This window comes from Gambusia affinis, linkage group LG20 (assembly GCF_019740435.1).
Source record: "Gambusia affinis linkage group LG20, SWU_Gaff_1.0, whole genome shotgun sequence".
NCBI lineage: Eukaryota > Metazoa > Chordata > Actinopteri > Cyprinodontiformes > Poeciliidae > Gambusia > Gambusia affinis.
Window position 1 is genome coordinate 89,563 of NC_057887.1, and position 25,073 is coordinate 114,635.

Genomic DNA, 25,073 nt, shown 5'->3' on the forward strand with positions numbered 1-25,073 from the left:
GCTATCACTCAGTGAGTCTCCTCTTATTCTGCAGTAATGATCGTATCTTCTTGACGGACTTGATTTATTCTATTACAGGTATCAGTTATCCTCTGATTCTGCTTCAGCAACCTCTTCATGCAAAATATATGTTGGATATTTTGCAAATCCTATGGTTTGTATTTAAATTTTGATAAAATGTTTAGTTTAGATAATTTATTTTATTCAAAACCATTAGCAAAAATCAGAGTGAGACTTAAAGAGAACATGAATGCTAGTTTGTGTCACATCGACTAGGGTTTGCTTCTTTCAGAAATTAAAATAAGGGACGCTCTCTACAGCGCATGTTGCTCTACTCTCATGGGGTGGGATGGCCATTGCAGTGATAGGCAATATTTTATGGCAGTGTTTTTTGTTTTTAAAATGTGATCCATAGGGAAACGGTTCATACGTAGAGTACTCCAAAATTGGTCTCCCATCAGAGTAGCATACCTTAAAACACATTTAATTTAGCAAGTGTAAAATGCATTTGATAATCTACTCAAGTGCTAAGTAACTGATCATTACACCTGATTTAATAATCAAAATGTATCCTCAGACAGGGCTCGAAAAGTATTAAAGTTATGTGAAAATTCTGGTAGTGTAAAGATCATTACTAAAATATTTATGCAAATAAGGAGTTGGGTTTGGAGGCTGGTCCTGGACCAAATTTACCATGGGGGCCAGTATAGTGTGCTTTTTCATGGGGACACTTAAAAAAGAGTGAAACAAAAAAACAGAGCAATATTTCATCATTTGACATAATACGTGACCCAAAGAGCCACGTGTGTCTCTAGAGATACAGGTTGCAGATCCTGATCGAGCAGATGGAAAGTGTGATCCTATCTCAATACAGATTTTAATTCATTGTTAAAGTAAAATTGTGGAGATTATAAAAAATCCATCTTTGGGATGTGCTGTGGTGGCGCAGGGGTTAAGCACAGCCCACATAGGGAGGCTTTAGTCCTCAACGTGACCGTCGTGGGTTCGATTCCCAGCCTGGGTACCTTTGCCGCATGTCTTCCCCTTTCTCTCATTACCCAATTAATTGTCAAATAATGGCAACTACAGCCAATAAAACCTTTTTTTTAAAAAAATCCATCTTTGAATTTTAACAAAAGACATTTATCTGTACCCTTATTGGCCCTGTCTAGAACCTCCCCTGAGCAGCAGGTCTATGTCTGACATTAATAATACATTAAATGACCACTGAAAACTGAATTAATAAAAGATGTCGACATTTCTTAATGAAACAAATTGAAAGCCCTAACAAACCTTTTTAAAGTAGAAAATATTTATGTATTTACGGTTAATCTCTTAGTATGATTTGTTCTTTAAACAACAAATCATACTGTTGTATGTATACAAATAATATATATAAATATATTATTTGTATATTGGTATGGTGTATACTGTGACAGACTGGCGACCTGTCCAGGGTGAACCCCGCCTCTCGCCCGGAACGTAGCTGGAGATAGGCACCAGCAACCCTCCCGATCCAATTAGGGACAATGGTGAACAGAAAATGGATGCATGGATGGATGGATGGATATGGTGTATACAAATAATACACCATTTGTATTATTTTAGCTGATACGACTATTCATTAAATAAGCAAGTAATTGATTATTTAATAATCAAACCATAACAGTCTACTAAAACAAAAAACAAAAAAAAACAAAAAACTTAAAAGGACCAAATGTATCAGGTGTGAATACACCTTAAGTTGCAAGATAATACAGTAGACATAGTATTTATTGCTCATGGACTACAGTAGAAATATTATAGTTACATGAAGAATTAATACAAATGTAGATGTTATACATAGGAACTTTTAGAACTTCTAAACACTTTAAGTTGGACAGCAGATAGAACACTGACAAGTGCTTCAGTCTGCTTAGATTTTAGTAAATCTGTAATTTTTCATTTGCTTTGAGATACAAGACAGTGTGTTTTGTTGGATATAATTTCAGTCAATTTTCAGAATAAAAAGGGAAGGAACAAGACTACATTTTTGTGGCTGGAAGTCACTTGTCAGACAGCTTTGTAAAAAGGAGCAGCAAGGAGAAATACTGAAGGTATAAAAAAAATCTATTAAGTGTAATTAAGATAAATAGCAGAAAAAAATAAACAGATGAAACAGAAGATTGAAAGGGAGATGCTCTAAAATACAAAGGACAGTTGCAAATCTAAGGAGGAGAAATAGATAAAGATAGGAAGATGTCATATCAAAACTGAGATCTGGACTTACAGGGTTAAATAGCTCCTTGAACACAATGAATAAGCAAGATGCGACCAGCCGAACATGTTTTTCTAGATCTGTTACATATCAGCATTAAGAACACTAGACTTACAAATATTTATTCAGGAGCAGGTCTTTGAGTGGATTGAGGCTGAAGAATTCAGGTGTGCCTTGTTTAAATTTTTTTGAGGAAACGAAGATCATTATAATTTGAGGTTAAAAAGCCGTTCTGATCCAAGATCAAAATGTAATCTTTCATAATACACGAAACTCCATCAATGTAAATTTGGGTTACAAGGTCGTTGAACTGTAAACTGTGCTGTCGCGTCATGTGACGTGTTTCAGCCAATCGCAGCTGCAGAGCAAGGAAGTGTGGCGCAGTTCAAGGATAGTCCTTCCAGTTACTGGTGGCAGAAAGCTGATGAGTTGTCACCATTAATAGTTGCTCAATTTTAGTTACTTCTTTTTATATCAATGGTTTCTAATTTCCCTGACGTGTGGACGCTGTTGTCAGAAGCTCGCCGCCGGTATGATGTGCTGTTCGCGGAAGAACCTCCCCAAGCGGCGGCGTGTGCTCCGGGGAGAGTCAACCTGATCGGGGAGCACACTGACTATAACCAGGGATTCGTTCTTCCAATGGTAAAACACGCAGCCGCGACTTTTGTCCTTGTTTATTGGTTGGACATGTTTATGTCAATGATAAAACTTAAATGACGTAAATGCCTTACGTCACGTTTTAGGACGGAACTAATGCAACAAAAAAGAAATGAGAATTTTGCATAATTTCTATCTTTTACTAAGGGACCTCTTTTTTAAAAATCAGTTAAATCTAACTTTTTGTTTTGAAACAGGCGCTTCCCTTTGTGACCGTGGTGATTGGAGGTCCAACCTCTGGCCAAGAAGTTACTGTGGTAACCACAGCGGAGGACGCTGATGAACCCCGGAGAGTTGACTTCACCTTGACAGGCGATGGATGCTCTCTGTCGCCAGGGTTACCTCGCTGGGCAAACTATGTGAAGGGTGTCATACAGCACTACAGGGGTAAATATACAACCTGGTAAAAATGGACGTGGAATGCTGTTTCACTTTCTGTATTTTATTAAATTACACATAATATTAACAGTCTGTTAAAAAAAGTTATACAAAGGAACTTTTAGCACTTCTTAACACTTTAAGTTAGACACCAGATACAACACTGACAAATGCTTCTGCCAGATGCTCGCTGCCAGTACTTTCTTCTGTTTGCGGAAGAAAAGATTTTGTCTAAACATTTTTCAAAAAACAAAAAAAAAATTATCAATAATTAGGAGCAATACTCCACTTTCTGTATGATCTGTTCACTTTTTTATATTGTGATGGAGGTCAGTTGGTTCATTCTTTACGTTTCTGCTGTCCCCCACAGTCTCTTAGCTCTTACTGATACAGGTAAGGTAAGGTAATTTTATTTATATAGCACATTTTCACTGCGACAACCTGTCAAGGGTGTACCCTGCCTCTCGCCTGGAAAGTTTGCAGGAGATAGGCACCAGCACCCCTCCTGACCTCACTAGGGACAAGGGGGTTAGTAAATGGATGGATGGTTGGATGGATAGCTCATTTTCAGCAACAAGGCAATACAAAGTGCTTACACTATTATATTGTTTAAATACAGCTATTCAAGTTCCTGTTACCCTTGAGCCTCCCACAAGAGACTGACAGATCGGCCCACAAGGTTGTATCTCCTCATTTGCATTTAACAATAGTCACTCCAATGTTGCCAACTCAGCATCTTTCTTACTATATTTAGCGGCATTTCAGACAAAAGAAATAGTATCGGCCAAAATCAGAATCAGGTCGGATTTTTTAAAGATGGGTGATCTGCAATCAGCTAGAAAACTGCAATCGGTGCACCTCTAGTTTCGCTCTTGCAGAGCAAGTACAAGTTTACCACCAACATGCAGACTTACTCACCTTTTTCCAAGCAGTGTTGCTGTCAGCAAAAGAAATATCAGGTGTATGTTGAATTAGATACTTTTAACTTAAGTTATTTACTTTTTGCAGTGGGGTTGACAAAGCAGCTAAATATACAAGCATACATTTCCAGAGGGCATTTCATTAGGTCATCTGTGAAGGCATAGTTATGGTTATATTATTCTATTGAGGGTGTAAAAGTTTACAGTCCCACATGCTTTCATTCTTTTAAGGATTTTATTGGCTCTAGTTTAATTATTAGTTTCCAGTTGTCTGACAGAAAAATGGGTAATAAGAGAGGGAAGACAAAGGTCATCAGGTTCAGACAGAAACCTGTGACAGGCCACCACACCACCCCTATATCCTCTCATTCTTGCATAAAGCTCTTCATTAGACTTTATTACAGTGACTATAAAAAATGTTTTTGCCCCCTTGTATGTTTTATTCTTTTATTGCTTCTACAGATCAATTATGGTTGTTTTCCTCTTGACCAAAAGTCTCTTCCCACTTGCATTTTGGCAAACTGTCTGCCAGACTTGATCTGAGTTTTCTTCAAGAGTTACTTTGCCACTCCTACAAAGTCTTGACTTTTTCACTGGTCTCCTTGTACAGTGACTCAGGTTGAGGTCAGCCTGATGTAGACAGATTTACACACATACCAAATTCCTTCCATTTCTTAATCTTGATAGAAGTGAACTCCAGAGGATGTTCAGGGTCTTAGAGATGCTTCCAATAAGCTTTTCTCTGATTGGTTGAAGTGTTCTTTAGTCTTCACGTAATGGTAGCCAGAAATACTGATAAACCAGTGAATGGACCTTCCAGACACAGCTGTCTTTATACCACCCTCACTGCAGCTGATCTTCATTCCACTCATCATGAGACGACTCTCACCAACTGGCTGGACCTCTGTTGAATTATGTCAGTCACTTTAAACGGAACCACGAATAGTTATAAACATAGACATTATTTGGGAAATAAATATCTTAAATGTAAAACCAATACAGCAGTAATACTGTCCGTTATGTAGTTTTTATAAATTTTAATAAAATATTTTCACAGAAATATTGCCATGTTCATGCTGCAATGCATTCTGGGTAAATGACATGTAATGGTTCAACTACCTGGCTCCTCCTGCCAAAACAGCCATGAGTTACTAAATCTTTTTAATGTGAATTGGAGTGCATTGAAATCGATCGGAATGTAGAAGCTAGAAGAGGTTATGATGATGACGAGGGGGCCCAACAAAGGAAGAGGACAGAGTTGGCTCTAGGTTGTTGCTGCCTTCAGCACGACATTTATCTTTAGTTCATGAAGGTGGCTCAAAGTGTTGTAGAGATTAGGTCCTTTGGATTTGTGTTCCTCTCCTGAACACAAATCCAAATCGCACTGCACGCTCCCTTCTTTCATGTGATAAATTATTCAGATTTGCATCAGTTTTTATTTATTTAATTTTTTTTTTTTGTCGCAGCCGATAGTGACACAGTGTGGCATTATCTAAAATGACACCAGTGATACGCAATATAAACAACTACTCAGGTAAAGTTAGCCTTCCCGTGTTTACTCTGTAGATTCCAGTACAGAATGGACCTAATGACGTCTCTATTAAATTATGGGCAAAATTATGTACTTTTTAAACATACACTTGTTTCTGAATAAAACCGTAGGTCTGATGTTGAAGTTAAAAAATTTGTTTTTATTAATTTTTGTTATTAATAAAACAAAATTTTTATTAATTTTTGTTTAAAAAAATTAAAACAAAATTAATTAAAAAAAAATTAATTAAAAAAATTAATTAAAAAAAAAAGTTAATTTAAAAAAAAAATGTAAGGGTTAAATGCAAGTTAATTTCTTAAAAATCATACAAAGTGATTTCCTGATCAAATATCTTCAAATAGAATCTGCTTTATGTGGGATTTTTTCATGAAAACAGTAATATTAACTCAAGCAGGGACAGATGTATATCAGATCTTTCAGGATGTCGTAACAGTTATCTTGTCTAGCACCACAGCTGACTTGGTCTTGACTCTCATGCACTGCCTTTGGGTTTTATTTGCTGCAGCTCCTGGTCTCCCAAATTTCAGAGCAGTGGTGGCTAGCAGTGTCCCGCTGGGTGGAGGACTGTCTAGCTCTGCCTCTCTGGAGGTGGCCTTCTATACCTTCCTGCAGCAGCTCAAGCCAGGTGAGTCCAAGTGGAGCTCCAGGCAATTTACAGCACAGACTTAGATATTCAGCACAAAACTTTACTAAGACACACTTCCATTGGCTTATTGCATTTGTTCCAAGTGCACACTATTTTGATAATGAAACTGTAATACAAAATGCAAGCTACTGAACATCATTTGTCATTTTATGAGTAATTATGTATGTTAGATTCTGACAGTTCTGGTGAGACTCTGACATACATATTTTTCAGAGCGTTGGAGCATGTGGAATAGACAATCAAGAAACTTAAATCACAATCGTAAATTTAGCCTTAAATATGTTCATACTCTCAATACGAGTAACTGTCTTAGGTGTCAATCACAATATTTTCATACCATCAGCATTTCCCTGACATCCTTCTTTGTCTGGATTGACGTCATTGAATTCTTGATGACTTAAGTTTGTTTGTAGAGTACATTTCAATTAGTTGGTTTTCTGGCACAGACCTGGATTTTTTTTGTAATTAAAATTTTATTGATTTTCTGGATACAATCACACATTTAACCCTACCCCCCAAATTTTCCTCTCTTTCATCCCCAGGGCACAAACATACATTGCATGTTACAGTCTTCTCAGATAGCAAGTGATGTTAATTCAATCTTGAATTATCGTCAAAAAGGTTGATTTTTAGTTAAGGTAAAAATTGTGATTGTTCGATGGTGGATCAGCCATCAAACAATCATCCAGTTCTAGCCAATTAACCACTGTTGAAAAGATATCACTGAATCAATGTTGTTTTATGGTCGAATTCCAATGATTGAAATGACAACATCTGATCTAGTGTTTTTCCACCCTGGTCCTCAAGGCAAACTAACTTGCAGGTTTTAGTTCAGTATTTAATTCAGTAAAACCCTTTTAATCAGTCATCACTTGAAATTATGTGTGCTGAAGCAGGGGAATGCCTAAAACGTGCAGGGCAATGTGCCTTGAGGAACAGTGTTGAAAACACGGAATCAATTTATGCTGTTTGTCACATCCCTTCCCCCCTTTCCACTCCCTTAAATAAAATGTAATATTAATACCATGTAGTCATTTTTTAAGTTTGTGTACACACATTTGTGGAAATATGGTAATGTAAGATAACTGAACAACATAATACCCATCGTCTGCCAACAAAATTGGAAAGAAACTTTTAATGGTATGTTATCATGTAACATACCATTTGATGTCTCCCTGGTCCAACACATTTAAATCCAATAGCTGAATCACCTCCTAAGTGCAGTCAAGTTCTCCAGAATCCTGATAATGACCTCATTATTTGACTCAGGTGTGTTGGAATAGAGACACATCTAAAAGTTGCCCTCAAGGCTTGGAGTTGCCCACCCCTGATGTAGATCCACATTCAGATGATAATTAAATCAACATTGATTCATTGTCAGTAGTGATGGGTAACTGAAGCGTCATGTATCGTTTCAACCCATAGCAAAACTGTATTGATACTATGTCGATACTGTGTCACTGAATACTGATACCAGCTGAACATTAAAAATCCCTACGGGCAACATAGTTGACAGACTGATTTGATGACCTAGTCTATACAATGAGATTTAAGTCATTGTATATTTCATATTGTATTATGTCATATCTTCAGTTAAATTCCAAATATATTTGTTATTCTTTGATACAGTCAGTAAACAATGTGAACATCTACCAAGTGATGAAAATTTAAGTGAACATGTTTGGAATGAGGAACCTTGTGGACTGTTTTGGGGGGTTTTTTCCCCACAAATTGTTTTTCCAACATTTAGAAATTTTGTCTGTTATGCTTTTTTTAAGTGAACAAAGTTTTGACACAACTTCTCCTGCTGTAGAAAAAATGAAGTAAACAATACATTTATATGAAATAATTTGTAAAAAGCAACTGAGTAATTTGTAAAATGGCTGTATACCTGAGTTTATCCTCAGCATTGAGGAGGTGGATTTATTTAAATAAGACAATTCTGTCAAACATATGCAATTCTTAACCTGCAGAACATAATATGAAAGTAAACTAAGAGTCAATTTCAGCTGAATTTGGATTCAGATAGATCAAGTAGAAACTGAAAAGAACCGGATGAAACAACAACAAAGTGATAACCAATTTCTGATGTAAGATCAAAATGGTCCCAAACTACGAAACCTTTCGTTTGCCTTGAGGCTGCACCGCAGTTGACGCTGTACCGTAAAAGATCAAGAATTCTTTTGGCAAATGCATCCCTTTGACAGATTTGCTTTCTTATAAACACAGATTGGCGCGCCAGTGTAATTTCGAAACGGATCCTGTATCCATCACATGACTTGCCGAAAGCATTACGGCACCGACACGGGGTTTGTCTAAGGCTTTGACGCATGCACCGACGCATCGGTGTTTTACCAGACCCATCACTAACTTGTCAGTTATGGTTTAAACCCTAACTGATTCAACATGTAAATTACCAACCACTTTCAATATCATTTCAATATCAATGTCGATTCAATGCTTCTACCTAACGTTGTTTCAACATTAGGCAGAAAGATATTTCTGCCTAAAGAAATATGGCACAAATATGTTTCTGGTATACAGTATTTCTTTTTTTGTATGTGTCACCCTGTTCTTTCCTCCTCTCACACAGATGATGGAGAGAAACTGGAAAAAGTGCTGGCATGTCAGCAGGCTGAACACACTCATGCTGGTGTACCATGTGGTATTATGGACCAATTTGTGTCTGTTTTCGCCAGGGAGGGACAGGCTTTACTCATTGACTGCAGGTAAAGGGAAACATCCAGGTGGAGGATATCAGTCATTCTTCATTAACTGTTCTAGTCCATTATCTCTATGATACAGAAAACAAATCTTTGTCATAAGTCGTATTTCTTTTTGTTCTGAGTCAGGTCTCTAGAATCCACCTCAGTCCCTCTGGCAGATCCAGGCTTGGTCATCCTCATTACCAACTCTAACGTAAAGCACTCACTGACTGGCAGTGAGTATCCAACAAGACGCAGACATTGTGAACAGGCTGCCTCTGCACTGGGAAAAGACAGTCTGAGAGATGTTACAATAAAAGAACTAGAAGGTATGGAGTGGTTTGGTATGTAAGAGCCTGTTAGTTCTTTTTAAAAAAAATCTAAAACCATTTGCAGTTATGCTTCAGATTTTTAATGTCTTACTCAGTTTTTATATGCAAGAAAATATTACTTTGTATATTTTTATGATTTGGATTTTTCCCTGTGAGGTATTTATTTTACAATAAAGGTCAACTGTGGAATTTTAATTGGAAGTTGCTAACAACTTTAGTGGCATGCAAACTCAAAATTTAAGGCTGAGACAGATTCCTTTTGAGGAATATAATTGCAAGGTTTTATTGATTGCTGTCCATTGCCCTAAATTACAGTTGAAATCAAATATTTAGTGTATCAAAAAAAAAAACTTATTTTCCCCTCATTTCCATGTTGTAAATGTCGAACTGAGAGCATCTTTTATGCTTTCTAGTCAAGTTTACATTCTCTAATAATTGTGGACAAACTACTGATATTTTCTTTGCATGGAGGTTGATTGGAGATGCACCTATGAATGTATTTTAAGAGTGAGAAAGCTCAGATGTTTTTTTATGACAACTTTCTATAGGCCCTCGTGTATTGAAGGTCTATTCCAAGGGTGGGCAATCCCTGAATCCAATAGCTGAATTACCTCCTCAGTGCAGTCAAGTTCCTGGAGTCCTGATACTGACCTCATTATTTGAATCAGGTGTGTTGAAGTAGAGATACATCTAAAAGTTGCAGGAGATCGGCCCTCCAGGCCTGGAGTTGCCCACCCCTGGTCTATTCAGTGAGCCAGTATTGCTTTTTGATTACTAATGCACTTCAGCTGGTGCCATAACTTTCCATGTTTGTTTTTCCTGTGCTGAATGCTTTTCCCTTGTGCCATTCCATTTTAGTAAAGTTTTTGATTTGCATTTGTGGACTGGATGATAATATTTGCATGTCGTTAGCAACTTTAGAAACACATTTACTTAGAGAAACTGGTGATTTGTTCGACATCATCCGGGTCACGGCACCAAAGATGTAACCCTGTCCGTGTGAGATGACACCTCACTGTTCCTTAGACTCTGCGGTTTTCTTTAATTGTTGTTGTCGGAAGGAAACTTGAGGCAGGAATCGGACATGCACGGGGGTTGAGATCGTGGTTCAGGCTGTTTATTCGGACCACCCGACAGCGTGCCGGCTTCGCCTTCAGAATTCACAGCAAATACTGCGTGTCAACATAAGTCTCATTAACGCAGTTATTTTTTTGGTTTACAGATACAGCATATATAAAAAAAAAAGAAGAAAAAGACAAAATGATAAAAAGCTAACTACTTGGACATTAAAAGTAACATTTGGCTACATTGAGGAGCTGGTGGTCAGTATTGCTTACCTTCAGAATTCACAGCAAATACCGACCATTGTACTGCCAGCGCACCATAACGGACGCCAAGTACGGCGTTCTTCAACAGACAGACTCTACCAACTTCCACAACTCAAAGAACAAATCTAACATTTTGGTGACATCCGCTAACATATTTAAGCCACTGCCCTACACATATAGTATCCCACCTACTATGTAATTTTGCATAAATGGCATTTTATCAACAAAATGTTAAGTCATATTCCAATAGACCTATATTGTGAGCATTTTCTTTCTTTGTCCTGCGAAATGGTGAAAGTCTTTAATAATGACTGGAGCACAGCAGGTCCTAAAGCTGGTCAGTTAATGAGTCTTCTGGCTTAATCACTTGAAACTTCATACTGAATCAGGAATCAAGAGGTAGGGTGAAATGGAAAGTTAACTGACTTTCTCAATACATGGCAGTCTTAGATCATTCTCTTGATTGATCCTTGACTTACTCAAGTCAAGGATTCACCAGAAACACTGCTGACTCACTCACTGTGAGGTGGATGATGAATCAGATATAGAAACCATGAGTCATCGGGAACAGAAGTGGAAAAAAGAATGTTTGTTTTCTACAAACAGTGGGGAGAGGGGACTAATCTGATTTTTTTAACCTCCAAGCACACAAACATGTTTTCACTACCTAATTTAACCCTTCTCTTTAAAATAGTTATTTATTTTTACTCATGGTCCTCTGAAGACCAATCATTTAGTCAAATTCCTTTCATATTTCCACCATCCCCCACATTTCAGAGGCCAAGGAGAAGCTGGATGATGTAACTTATCGAAGAGCTCGTCATGTTATTGAGGAAATACAGAGGACTGTCCAAGCTGCTGAAGCCCTAAAGAAAGGGTGTTACAAGGAATTTGGCCAGCTCATGGTGGAAAGCCACAATTCTCTGAGGTAAAGGTAAGTATAATTGTGAACAGAAACCACGAGGCGCTCAGTAACATAATCTGCTTGTCAGGGACCTGTACGAGGTGAGCTGCAAAGAACTGGATGAACTGGTTTCTGCCGCCATGGAGGTAGATGGGGTCTTCGGCAGTAGAATGACTGGTGGAGGATTCGGGGGATGCACCGTGACTTTGCTACAGGCATATGCCATTGACATGGCCATACTACACATCCAGGTAAAAACAAGACCCTTTCAGATGAAGTTATTTCAGTATAAGCTGCAGTGAGTTTCACTTCTTGGTCTGTGACTGGTTCTCTTTTTTTATGTTACTGTTCTATTTGCTCTTAGGTACAAACAACAAGTAGATGTTAACTTTGAATGGATGTTAAGCTTTTACAAAGTTAGATTATCTTTTTCTAGTCTTAAAATTTTAAAGCCAAACAAACACAAAATAGTGGATTTCTTTAAGGTCATATCTGTATCAGCCATTATGGAATAAAGAACTTCCAGGATATCTTCTTCACAAGACTGAAATTAAATGTTTTCAAAAGTTTGGCTTTCTTCAGAACTACTGCAATACAGCTTCAAAGGAAGTTGTTGGTGGTGCATCACACAGACAGTTGTTCTACATTCATTCTGTTTGTTGCCCCACTGCCATAGTATCATCACCAAACTTTATAATGGTATTGTTTGGGTAGGTTGGGTGATACTGAATGGGATGATAAAAACAATTCTTTCAGAGTGGGTCTCAAGTTCCTAACAGACTATTTGACAAAGTTATTTGAAGAAAATATTGAACTAAGGAAACCATGTCGGACTTTCAAGCACACAGAACCTTGATTTTCTGGAATTCCAGACTATCCGCTCAAAGATTCCCTGTAGTCGTAGCTCCTAATCACGACGATGTTTATATTTGTTACTGCTGTCTGTGTGTCTGTCTTATGACCTTCTGCTGCCTTTCTTGGCCAGGTCACCCTTGTGAAAAAGGTCTTGACCTCAATGGGTTTTTAAAGGATTAATAATAATTAGAAAGAACAGTGAATAAAGGGCTAAGACAAATAGGTTGTTCCATGATTTTCCCCATTACTGTCACAACTTTTTTCAATTGACTTTTGACTCCTGTTTATGATCTTACTGTGCATTTTTCCTTGCAATAGGAAAAATACAGCGGAACTCCAACTTTCTACGTTACAACTCCGTCAGAAGGATCAAGGGCTCTCAGTCTGATTTGACCTCACTTCTTATTTCTGGTGTTTGAGAATCTACATTTTCCGCACACACTGAAAGGCATCTGGTAACATGAAAACATTTTACCACAATGATGCATTGCTTTTTCATATGCTAGATAGAAATTGCAGTTTTTAGTTTATGACATGTAAAGGTACTAAGTGATTGTACTTTTATACTTCGAAATAAATCATACTTTTGATACAGTGATTTTCTTTGATATTTTTTGAAATAAATATTTATCTAAACTGTTCAAGATGTTATCAAATGTAGGTGTGTTGTTGTGTGCACCCTCATTATCTTCAATACCCCCGAATAAGGTGGGGGATGTGGAAAATGCACTCCAAAATATGGTTATATTTCACAAGAAAGACATTTCACAACCAAGTAACGGTTGCACATGTTGCAACCGTTACCTGGTTGCAACTTGTGTAGCACTTTATGGCTACAGTATGTGGCTTTAATATACAGTGAACCCTCATTTTTTGGGGGTTGCGTCCTGAAAAGAACCAGCGATAGGCAAAATCTGTGAAGTAGTTATTTTTATTTTTTACAATTATTATACAGCATAATTAAATACTCTACATTGAAACCAAAGAACGATACCTGTTTTCAGGCCTAAGCATTTTTTTTAACAAATAGAACGCTTCCTTACAAATAACTACAGTAAAATAATCATTGTAATCATCAATACGAAGTACAGTAGGACAAATTGTGACTCACATTTCACTGTTCTGGGCTGCACAGTAGGTTGGTAGAGCTGTTGCCTTGCAGCAAAAAGGTCCTGGTTTCAATTCCCGGCCCGGCATCTTTCTGCATGGAGTTTCCATGTTTTCCCTGTGCATGGTGGGTTCTCCGGCTTCCTCCCACAGTCCAAAACCATGACTGTCAGGTTAATTGGTCTCTCTAAATTCTCCCTCGGTGAGAGTGTGTGTGTGAATGGTTGTGTGTTCTGCGACAGACTGGCGACCTGTCCAGGGTGAACCCCGCCTCTCGCCTGGAACGCAGCTGGAGATAGACACCAGCAACCCTCCCGACCCCATTAGTGACAAGGGTGAACAGAAAATGAATAGATGGATGGATTGCACTGTTCCTCTTACCGTTACGCTGCAGCCTGACTCCGCTCTCTAGTGTCTTTTCTTCTGAAGCCTGTGGTGCAGGTGTGTTTTTTCGAGAGAGGAACATAGTTATCTGTAATTGTTGCTCTTTTTTCTTCTGGAGAGGAGGACACTGAAGAAGGTTCTGTCTATCATGGACAATAAACAGAACCCTCTCCACCACATAGTGGACAGACAGCGGAGCACCTTCTCACATAGACTGCTCCAGCTCCGCTGTCGTAGGGACAGATGCAGGAAATCCTTCCTGCCACATGAAATCTCACTGTACAATAAAAGTTAAATCATTGTTCTGCACTAATCAGCCCAATTTTGCACAACTGCACTGTGGCACACTTGCTGTACATATATTTACATATACATATCTGCATTTTTTTTTAATCTCTGCAAGGACTGCTCTTAAATTGCATTTTGTATTTTACAGCATTTTACAATTTTACAATTTATAGCACTTTATATTTTATATTTTATTTTATCTACAACTACTACTCAGTGGTAGTTGCTACTGTGTCTTGTCTCTATGCTGCAACTGGAATGAATAAAGTACTTCTATTCTATTCTGTTTGCCAAAATTTGCCAAGCTGTATTACATATATTTAAATACCGTAACATTATTGGCACACAGGTAGAGAAAAGGCACGGAGACTGTTTAGCCAATCAGGATCCAGAACACTAGGCACTGTGGAAAAAAAAAACTACAAAAAATCCGCGAAACAGACCGTGAAAGGTAAACCACATTATAGCGCGAGTTCACTGTATATAAAAACATGTTCTGTACACATTTTTTTAAAACTATCTCTATTTTTGTGACAGTATGAGACAGATAATGATTTCAATTTTAATTAAGACCTGTAACATTGAAGGCATTAACATATTTGAAAAAAAATATAGTAATAAGTCAATTGGCTGATGACACAACTGTCTTTCTAAAGGACAGCAGTTAAATTCCATTAGTATTACAAACAATAGATTTTTTTCTCTAAAGCCTCTAATTAGTGTGAAATAATAACCATTCATTATTTTCTCATCCCTTATTGTTGCAAATATATTGTGTAATTGATATTATTCTTCTCAGACACTGCTTTATATTTACAGATTAATATTCCTAAATACTTCATCTCTTTCTTCACTTTTATAATATCCATAATAATATTGGAAAATGAAAATAAATTTTAAGAAGTTGGATTCCAAGGGATATCATCATCTTTGGAAGAACACTCCTAAATGAAAAGTTTATCCAGATTGAACTACCCAGCATGTTCTAAGGCGGTGCCTCTTGGCATTATTAAAGCCACAAACAAAATAAATTTTAATTTTGTATTGAAAAACAGGTTATTATAATGTAATGTCACAGATATATTAGAAAAGAAGGTCCGATTAAAAACGGTTAGAAGGCCATTCATGAATGCTCCAGGGATGGTGTTCTAAAACTTCATTCACCATTATGTAACTATTCTCAGTCTTTCTGATTTGTCATTTCTAATTTAGTTTTTCAGACTGTAGGTGGAATTGATCTTCTCTTAAGATGCTTTGACAATAATAAGTTACCCATAAAACTGTCAGACGGGACGGTTTTGTAGAAATGTGGTGTCGTAGAAATACTTACTGTAAACTGTAGTGGAGTAAAAGTAGAAAGTATCTAAAATTAAATCTTCTTAAGTACAGATACACGAAAATTGTACTTCAGTACGGTAACGAAGTTACTTCCCACCACTGGTTTTACCTTAGCAAAACAAGTAGTTTTATGTTCATTTATTTTGTTTTATTACTGTGTAATAACAAAAACTCATGCATTTTATTTTTTTTGTAACTTTCTTTGTAAGGCTCTGGCCAGGGACATTGGGTGTAGACACTGGGCGCATTCCTTACAGTATGCCTACGGATGACTCGGGCAGTAATGACACATAATTAGGGTGGGGGGAGGTTTTATTTTGAACGGAGGCCCAGCCGAGGGTCAGAACCGTCAAAAATAAATAAATTTCATTAAGACATTTGCTGTCAACCTCTTAAACGACCACACCGACCTGACATCGATCTGTGTGGTTGATTAATAATTTATCATTAAGGACATGAGAAAATAGCGTACAGCCTGTTATGTAAATTAGTCCACAGCCTTTAATTTATCATGTTCTCCAGATCAACTTGCTTTAGCCATCATTTCTATCAGTGTTCGTATTTTTGGCATTTGTCTTTGATGGATTTTTATCTCTCCTCTGAAAAAGGGTGAAATTGTGTGAAAACCACACCTATAAGCCTCACTAATATCCTCGCCGGCTGAAAAATGGAGCGTACCCTCTGTAATTTACGTATTTCCGTCTACCTGTGGAGCTGTTTCCGGCTGACAGCGAAGCTCCACCACTTAAGTTCTAGCTGTGGAGCTGGATCGTAAGGCGGAAACAGGATATGCCAAGTGAACGTTGGGCTGAGATGTGTTTATGTGAGTTTTAAGGCCGATTTTGAAAAAGTTAAGTTTAGCCTGGCAGGATAGAGCGGTGGAGACAAAGTACTTCAACTACTGTTTTAGTTTGACAACAGTTGGACTTCTCCCGGTGAGTATACTTTTCTTTGGGTTGTGGGGAGTCTTATTGGCAAGATAAGGTCGTGCTGTGGCTGTAAAAGCAGAGATCTCAGGTGTGCCAGGAGGAGGACATGGCTGCTGTTCGTTCAGGTGTTAAGGTTTGTGGAAGTAAAGTTGGGTTCCTGCTAAGGCCGGACTTGGTTCCCTCCTCTGCGGTATCCTGACTAAAGTTCCAGCAGCAACAAGTTTCACCTGCTTAATCTATCTCCGTCACATAGAAAGAAGTAGTAAATCAAAAGTTGATGTTTTCAGATTCATAATTAGCTACAAATCGTGTCTTTGTGGACAGAAGATAAAATCTACTTCTCGTTTGTGGGTTATTAGACCATTTGTTTTGCTGGGTTTTAATCCATTCCAGTTGTCAAAAAGGCCATTTATCGTAGTAAAACTGAGCGCTTTCTGAACAACTCTGTAGAAGTCCAGCGGAGAAATCAACACAATAGTAAAAGTTTGTCCACTTTGACCTGCAGGGGAAAGCGGGAGCTTTAACCGGCTGAATAAGAGTTCCTACCATTGTTGCATAATGACGGTACCGTCTAACGCCTGTAAGGTGTGTCTTGGCTCATCAGCAGGTGTGTTATTACCACGGTCATGTAGTTCCATACAGGTTAGGGAGGAGTCGAGGACTAGACAGCTTTATCGGGTCACCATTCCAGAGAACTCCATGTTAGGCTTCTCATATAGGATTGAGAAGCTAAGTAGCTCTTACAGGTCTTTAACTCTTGTGTGCTTTTTATTTTGGTTTTATTCTGTTTGCTATCTTATGGTTGTTGGTGAAACTGTAAAATACTTTGGTAAATTTTTTTTAATGAGCTATGTAATGTGTCAATAATAAAGCAGTTTAGTATTGAGAATTTGTTGAAATGATAGCAGGATCCACCTGGCTGCCTTAGAGGTTTGTCCTTCCATTTTCACCTGCTGCAGGTGAACAAAGAACCTTTGTCAGTAGACTGAGTGCTGTTTCAGCTTCATTGTAGGGGCCATCTGAAATTACCTTAGAGGTCAAAATAATGACAACTACCAGAATGGTGGGCTTGTTTAAGAAATATGTTATGAATCTAGGCTTTTTATTAAAACTTGAGACAGTGATGTTTATTTTAACACTGAAAAGGCAGGGGAAATGTCTACAGTTGACTATGATGGTCAATGCCTAACACAGCGTTTAATTTTACTATTGATCCATTCCATGAATTGCTGGCCTGTTAATATATAAATGGGCCCCGGGTCACTTTGGACTGGAAAAATCGGGCGCAGAGGTCAACAAAGTAAAGAATCTGTGGTCTAGGGCAGGGGTCTTCAACTCCAATCCTTGTTTTCAACACATCTGGATCATATAAGGCAGTTAGAAGGACACTGGAGAAGTTGAGATTCATTCTCAGAACTGGTGTGGTCTTTAGGTTTTGCAAAATATGTTAAAGATAAAAATGATGATAAACGTGTTTATGAAGAAAACTACATTAAGTTGCAACACACAGGACCTCCATGCAGTTATAACATGAAGTTGATTGATTGTCATAACAATCACAATAAAATTGATCAAATACCTGTTTCTGAAACAAAAGTAAGTTTGGGTATATATGTACTGCACTGTTTATAACTATGAAAAGATTGATGGCATTTTGAACCAAACTTGCCACCGGTTAGCAACAGGTAAGCAGCCTTCATCCCTTTGGCTCCTTTTGTGACCCACATTTTATTTCCATCCAGTTCTTGTACTGTTGTTATTGTGTAACTCGGACTAGCATGTCACAAGCTTGAATTCACCAAATCTACTGACTATTATTACTAACTACAGCTCTCTACTGTTTATGGCAAAATTGTGTGAGTAAAAAATGGCAAATTTGAAGTGCATCTCTTTTTTTTCCCCTGGCTTCAATGATATGCCATTCTTCTTTTTCTGGTGGTTTTCAAAATAACTGAAAGTGCTGGTTACTGCCATACTCTGTTCTTTAGTGTGCACTGGAGCTAATGCCGTTCACTGACAGAATTGAAATCTAAAATGGATTGGGTAAAGACAGCTTCTGTGTTTTAAAAAAACAGATCATATTCGGTGAGATGTAAAACTGAAGATAGATACCTTCTACGTTTAGTGTTAAGGACAAATAATGTTTTTGCTCTGGAACCTCTGTCACTAAACTGTCAGTGTTTAATGTTTTGAAGCATGAGCAGAATATTACTCTGTTAAATAAATTAAGGATTGTTTAATTATTGTTTTCTTTTTTCGCCATTTTAACAAAATGGTAAAGTATTGTTAGGGCACCTAATAAGGCATACTTTGTTAGCATAAAGTATCATGTATACTATATATATCATGTACACTGAAAGTGCTTTACTGAAATATACTTAGACACTATTTACACAATACTTGTAAATATTATTAAAATGGATTTATTTTGAGATTTAGCAAGGCTTACTAAAATATATACAGAACCTATTAAAAAATATTACGGACAGTACAATTTCAATTATGTATTTGGAATAGAGGTGTGCTGATTGATCAGCCAGCGATCACAGTCAGAAAGCTAAACAAATAACCCGAAAAACAATTCAAGTCTTCAAGCTGGCGGTGTAAGACACTCGTTCTGCTCTTGATCTTGGACCACTGCTACGCGCTACTGGTAGTAATATTTCACAGACGTAGCGCTGCTCAACCTCCACCAGACAGTGAACTCTCTCACCAAACGTCTGCTTAAAGCTGCAGCATGTAACTTTAAAAAAAAAAAAAAAAGATTCTAGATATCTATAAAACTATGTTTTTTATGTCTAAATTTGGGGAATTTATTGGCAGATAATTTTTCCATTTTGCCAAATAACAGTATCATTTATACCTAACTGCCCCGTAATATTTTTACATTTCCTGTCTACTTAACATCTTTTAATACAAAAACACGGTGGACTGCCTCAGCACTCTGACCACCGGGCTTAGCAAGTTTTCTGGGGGAAACCCTGAACCGGGTCACTCAAAAGAAAAGCTTCAGATACCTGTGGACAGAAAACAACCCCAGGAATACTATATGATCAGAGAAAGCTTAAGTGATAGCTGCTGAGTGTTGATGTGTTGTTCAGTAGTGACTGGATTCCTTTGAACGGTTAGCAGTAGGAAGCGCTCCTGTTGGTCAGAACTGTTCTTTCTTTTTTATGACCTGTCTTGGTAATGATGCTCTGTTTACACAGCTGTTATTTTTATTTCATTAAAAATGATTAAATACAATAAATTAACTCAATTGATAGAAATTGGTGGATTATTTTTACATTTAATGGTGGAGAAAATGATTTATTGTTTCTGTTAAAGCAACTCAAGTCTATTTTTCTTTAATTGTGCTAAGTCACAAATAACCCTAAATGTTATTAATGCACACAATATTTGGTAGTGAAGAACAGTTTCTTTTTTTTAAATTTCCATTGGTTTGACATCTTGGAAAGTTTAGACACTTTCAGAATCTGTAAATAACTCAAAATGGCCAAGTATTGTATGGGTCTTCATGTTCGTAGCTTTGTTGTCATATTTACCAAACAGCACCACTCTTCTCAGTAGGATGAACAAAGAAAACAACAAAATGTGAGTTAAGAGACTAATTTTAATTTCAGGCTGCATTATATATTAAGATGTGTTATCGCAGTGGCAATTTCAGGTTTGGTCTGTGAGTGTTTGGTGGTCCTCAGCCTGAAAAAGTTTGAGAAACACTGCTCTAAGATGCATTCCTATGTACAAGATTTATAAGTATGGTGTATATGCCTCTAAACAATCATTTAATGCCCATATTAACCATATACTACAGAGCTGCTACATCTCTATGAAGAGACTGTAGTAGCTCTCTAAAAATTTAAACACTGTGTAAAAGAGCAATATTGTCATTTTCTAGAGATTCATTATAACAGAAAGTAGAATATTTCGAGATAATTTTTCAATTTTAATAATTATGGCTTACAGCTAAAGAAAACCCAAAATAAAAAAAACAATGCTGGGTTTTGCAGCAAGCATCAGCATTGTCTGCTGACTGAGGGCTTCCATAACAAGCTGTTTGCATCTTAAGCCTATAAGTAAACTGCGGAATCGGACAAATTAGCCTACCAATATATTTAGGACATTTGTTTTATGTAGTGAGTGAGATTACTATCTGAAGTGTGGTGTTTTTGCTTGTTCTGCTGTCAGCTCGAATGTCCAGAGTAAAATATGACAAATCCAAGTTCAGTAACAACCGTCTTGTTTTTAGCAGTTGCTTCAGTCTGCTATCCAGTTTAAGGCTGAGATCAGTATCGAGTTTGATAATGATGAACCCATCTCTAGGAGGTTTGGAATGTGTTGACAGACTTAAGCAAAGAGAGGGTGGGGCCTCTATTGTGCACATCCTTTTATGCATCGTAACTAATTATACTGGTTCTGGTGCCCATCTCTAGGGGTCATTGGGTGAGACAGAGTGCACTTTATGTAAATTGCCAGTCCATCACAAGGCAACATATAGACAATTCAAACATACAAGGATGCCTGTACAGTTTACCAGGGCCAATTACTCTAGTAGTCATGTTTGTGAACAGTGGGATGAATCCATAGAGAACCCTTGTATCCACAGGGAGAACATGCAGGAAGAACTCAGGCTGGGATTTAAATGGGGGCCTTCTTGTCTCATTTCAGCAGTTCAACCATTTTCTTATGTCTTAGTGATGAAATAGATACTGGTTTCAATGATTAGCTCTCATGGAAAAATGTAGAATTAATATTAGTGAGCATACTTTTAATTACACTGCTATTAATTTTAGTCACTCAATATTTCCAACAATACTTACATTTTATGTTGTAATTAAGTCATCACTATGATGGTTACAAAAGTTTGTACATCATTAGGCAAATCCACCTTTCATTTTACTGCACCCAATGATTGGAAAAATTAGCAATAATAATGTCAAAGGTAACACTAACTTCAACATAAGCCTTTATCAACTCAGTTAAAACTACAGTACTACTTTAAAAAACTTATTTATAAATGTATTGCAGTACATTTAGTCAGTATGGATATGGTTGTTTCCTTATATTTTATATTTGTTTTCTGCAATGTGTTATTCCATTTGATATTTTAATGTTTCTGAATATGTTTTTCGAAAAATTAAATGAATTTGTTCTCAACTTACCTGGTTAAGTAAAAGTTGATGTTTTAAGTTATGTTTTTTGTCATGTATGTAACAGCTCTGTCTTGTAAATGTAGTGGAGTGCTGCTTCTCACAGTTTACTTTCGTTTCACTGCCTTCTGTTCCCTCTGTGGCAAAGAAATTTCACCCAATAAAGAGCCCTAAGTATTAAATGTTGCTTCATTTTAGACTTTACTACTTATGTTATTTTGTCTGTAATTCAAATTTTTTTTAAAGTATTTTTATTTTTTGACATAATGCGACCTGTATCTGATCTTTTCATGATAATCTGAACAACACAGGTCGGATTCTTTTCGAATGCTACCCAGGTCACTTGGGTATCCGATACTTATCCGATTCAAATGTGACCTAAAGTTCAGGTCGCATTCATCTGACTTGAACGTCACTGATACTCGACAAATGTCACTATTGTGCATTCTGATATGCACAAGCGGAAAGAAAAACAACCATGACAAACTATAATGAGGATTAAGTTGTTAATATGCTGCATCCATGTTTATTTCCGCAAACATGGATGCGTAAGTTTCTTCTGCAAACAAAAGTAGACATCTTCTATTTAAGGCAGTTGGGAGAACACTTGAAAACGATGACGTTATTGCGCCCTCTACTGCGGATGCGGGACACTTTCAGGTTGTTTGCCTGTTCACACTGGTCACATACAGATCGCATAAATTTGCTGGAAGTGTGAACAGCCACAACAAAAAAATCCGATTTGACAAAAAATTGGAATTGGGTCACTTCAGGCTGCAGTGTGAACGCAGCCATAAGCTGTGTCCGAGTTCAAAGTCTGCATCCTTCGAAAGATTGGTCTACGTAGGTACTTCCAAGGCTGTGAATAATCTAAGATTGGAAGACAAAAACGGTGAATTCGAACAGTTCTAGCCTTCACCAACTGTCCCCGCCCCATCTCAGCGTAACTCATGTTGCCTAGCAACCATGACAGCATGAAGCAGAGAGCGGTGAAGACAAAAAACAACGAAGCTGAAGTTTGTTTTTTAGTCATGTATTAGTCCTGATTTCTGTATTATTCTTCACCTTTTATAGTAAAGGTTGTTCCATATTAAAAAAAAAGAGAGAGAAATTTGTTAGATTCTAAAATGTTCAAACATGCATTGCACATTTCTGCCAGGAATAAATATAAGCAAATTATTCATTTTCAAATATAACACTCTCCAAATCTTGGATAAGCTATTAGAGTTAAATATAACTAATATGTTTGAAGGCTTAACTTCAATTAATGAAACCGATTGGCTCAGGTATCAATGAAATACTTAAGTAAACCAAACATTTTGCAACTAGATATCATTTATCTGAATAATATCGGTGTTTAACTTCCAATCATTGGGGAAAGCCAGCGGGAGTTTTTAAAAATGTGCTGGGAGTCAGGTGTTCCCCTCTGGTATACCGAACCTGAAGCACCCAACCAGCTGCCAGCTGGCAAGGGGAGCTGGCTGTTAACACAGTGTTACATGTCCAAAAATGTCACAGCAGGTTATGTTTTGGTGAACCGAGCAGATATTTGAGACTTGCACACTTACATTCTCACCTAAAAACGTTGTACAAAATCACGTTGCGTCATTTAAAGTGTAATATAACAAAATTATTTGCTGCTCTTCAGCACTATTGTCGCCCTGCCTGAATGCCTGGTTGGGAATGAATTATGGGATATTGTGGGCCGTGAAGGATACACCATACACATCCTTCAAATCTGGGGAAAAGAAGGATGCATTTGGACGCCACATGTGAAGGAGTCTTTGAATTCATAGCATGGGCCTTGTCACATACATGTACACACGTGTAAACATCTTTAGTTTTTTCCATTTCATTCCTCATAGAGTTCATCTTTGGTGCTGCAGGCTCCAGGCTGCTGCTGAGGCACCATGAAAAGGTTCAGGCGACATGGAACAGAGTCCCAGCGGGATCGCCTCAAACAGGAGCTCTTCCAGTTCAGCAAGGCAAGTTCATTCTGTTCACCACTGACCTCATTATCAATGGTGGAGGTGAAGGTCACATCATCATATTTTTCAGAGAGTTAACTTGCATGTGTTGATGAGTTGAAATGACAAGTAAATGTTCAAAGATCAGATGATTTGATGGCTTTCCAGATGTAGAAAGTCTTAATTCAGTTCCTTAATGCATCAGATCATTACGTTTGCACGTGTGAGAATATTCCAGGCATCACTAATGTCTAATTCCCTATTAACAATAAGTGACTTTACAATGCACTGAAAGTGTAACCTTCACTTTCATTGTTTTATAAGAATATTGTTTATAATCTCATAAAACACCCGTTTTTCTATGAGAAAATGGTCACAAGAATCGATCTACCAAATAATTCCTGATTTTAGTCACATCTTACCTCATAGCACACAATGCTTTAGGAAAGCTAATATAACAAAACTAAAACCCTCCAAATAACATGTGCAACCTTTCAATCCAGTACCAGACATGCTCTACAGGGCCATGGGGCCACTGGGCAGACAAACTAAACTCCCAATAATCTTTTTATTCTATATATTTACATTGATACTTTTTATTATTACTTATTTATTTTATTATTATTGGAGCCTTGCAACAAAATTTCATTCAATATGTACATTTAAATATACATTTGAATAACAATAAAGTCTGTTTGTTTGTTTGCTGTCCTGTGCAGACTGTGGAACATGGATTCCCCCACCAGCCCAGCGCTCTGGGATACAGTTCCTCTCTTCAGCTCATGGCCATTGGAACTCGCTCTGGAGCCATCAAGCTGTATCCCTCTCAGAAACTTTGATGCTCCTTTAATGGGAAGGACATGGTGCTAAGACTGAATCATGTGTTCTGGCGCTCATTTATCAACATGCAGTGCAAACTTGCACACTAAAATGAATAAATGACAAGTTACAGGAGCACAAGCTGGCTTAGTGGTAGAATGAGTTAATCATATAAGAAGCTACAGACCTCAGTGCAGTTGTTCCCGGTGTGATTTCTGGCCCAGCGGCATTTTCTGCTTGTCTTCCCCTTTTTTCTCTGCCTTTCTGCCTGTCCACAGGTACTAGTAAAGGTACTAGTAAAGAAAGGCTACTCGGGCCATAGAACCTTAAAGCAAAAGTTAGAAATGTCTTATTTATCAAACCAAGCATACACTGGCCAGTAACTGCTTACAGACCAACAGTTGCAGTAAATATAAGGTCAGATCTGTATTTACTTATTGCCTCATTGGCTTTGCCCACACATACGGAAGAGGAATAGGGCCAGTGGAAAAAATAAAAAATTCTGACTTTAAAGTCAGATTTCTATATTTTTTTTTCTGTGGCCCTAATCCTCTTCC

General features: G+C 37.5%; 2 protein-coding genes across 3 annotated transcripts in view; both read left to right on the forward strand.

The window, feature by feature from the left end:
• Positions 1-2,604: 2,604 nt before the first annotated feature.
• Positions 2,605-13,132, forward strand: galk1 (galactokinase 1). Its single transcript, XM_044101971.1, has 8 exons — positions 2,605-2,899; positions 3,112-3,301; positions 6,270-6,389; positions 9,004-9,139; positions 9,263-9,444; positions 11,553-11,703; positions 11,768-11,930; positions 12,853-13,132. Exons 1-8 carry the CDS (start codon positions 2,735-2,737, stop codon positions 12,925-12,927), a joined length of 1,182 nt encoding a protein of 393 aa, XP_043957906.1. The 5' UTR covers positions 2,605-2,734; the 3' UTR covers positions 12,928-13,132.
• Positions 13,133-15,306: 2,174 nt separating this feature from the next.
• llgl2 (LLGL scribble cell polarity complex component 2) overlaps positions 15,307-25,073 on the forward strand; it is a 38,050-nt gene continuing 28,283 nt past the window's right edge. Inside the window, exons 1-3 of one of the 2 annotated variants that reach the window (XM_044101973.1) lie at positions 15,307-16,586; positions 23,596-23,715; positions 24,417-24,514. In XM_044101973.1, the coding sequence (XP_043957908.1) occupies positions 23,641-23,715; positions 24,417-24,514 (173 nt within the window). In that variant the 5' untranslated portion in view covers positions 15,307-16,586; positions 23,596-23,640. The remainder of the gene's footprint in view (positions 16,587-23,595; positions 23,716-24,416; positions 24,515-25,073) is intronic. The other variant, XM_044101972.1, reaches the window with a different exon arrangement.

Coding starts and splice junctions, on each gene's coding strand:
- galk1 (XM_044101971.1), top strand. CDS start 2,735: ATGGTTTCTAATTTCCCTGACGTGTGGACGCTGTTGTCAGAAGCTCGC. Junction 11,704..11,767: donor GAAAGCCACAATTCTCTGAG/GTAAAGGTAAGT, acceptor TCTGCTTGTCAG/GGACCTGTACGAGGTGAGCT. Junction 11,931..12,852: donor TGGCCATACTACACATCCAG/GTAAAAACAAGA, acceptor TCCTTGCAATAG/GAAAAATACAGCGGAACTCC.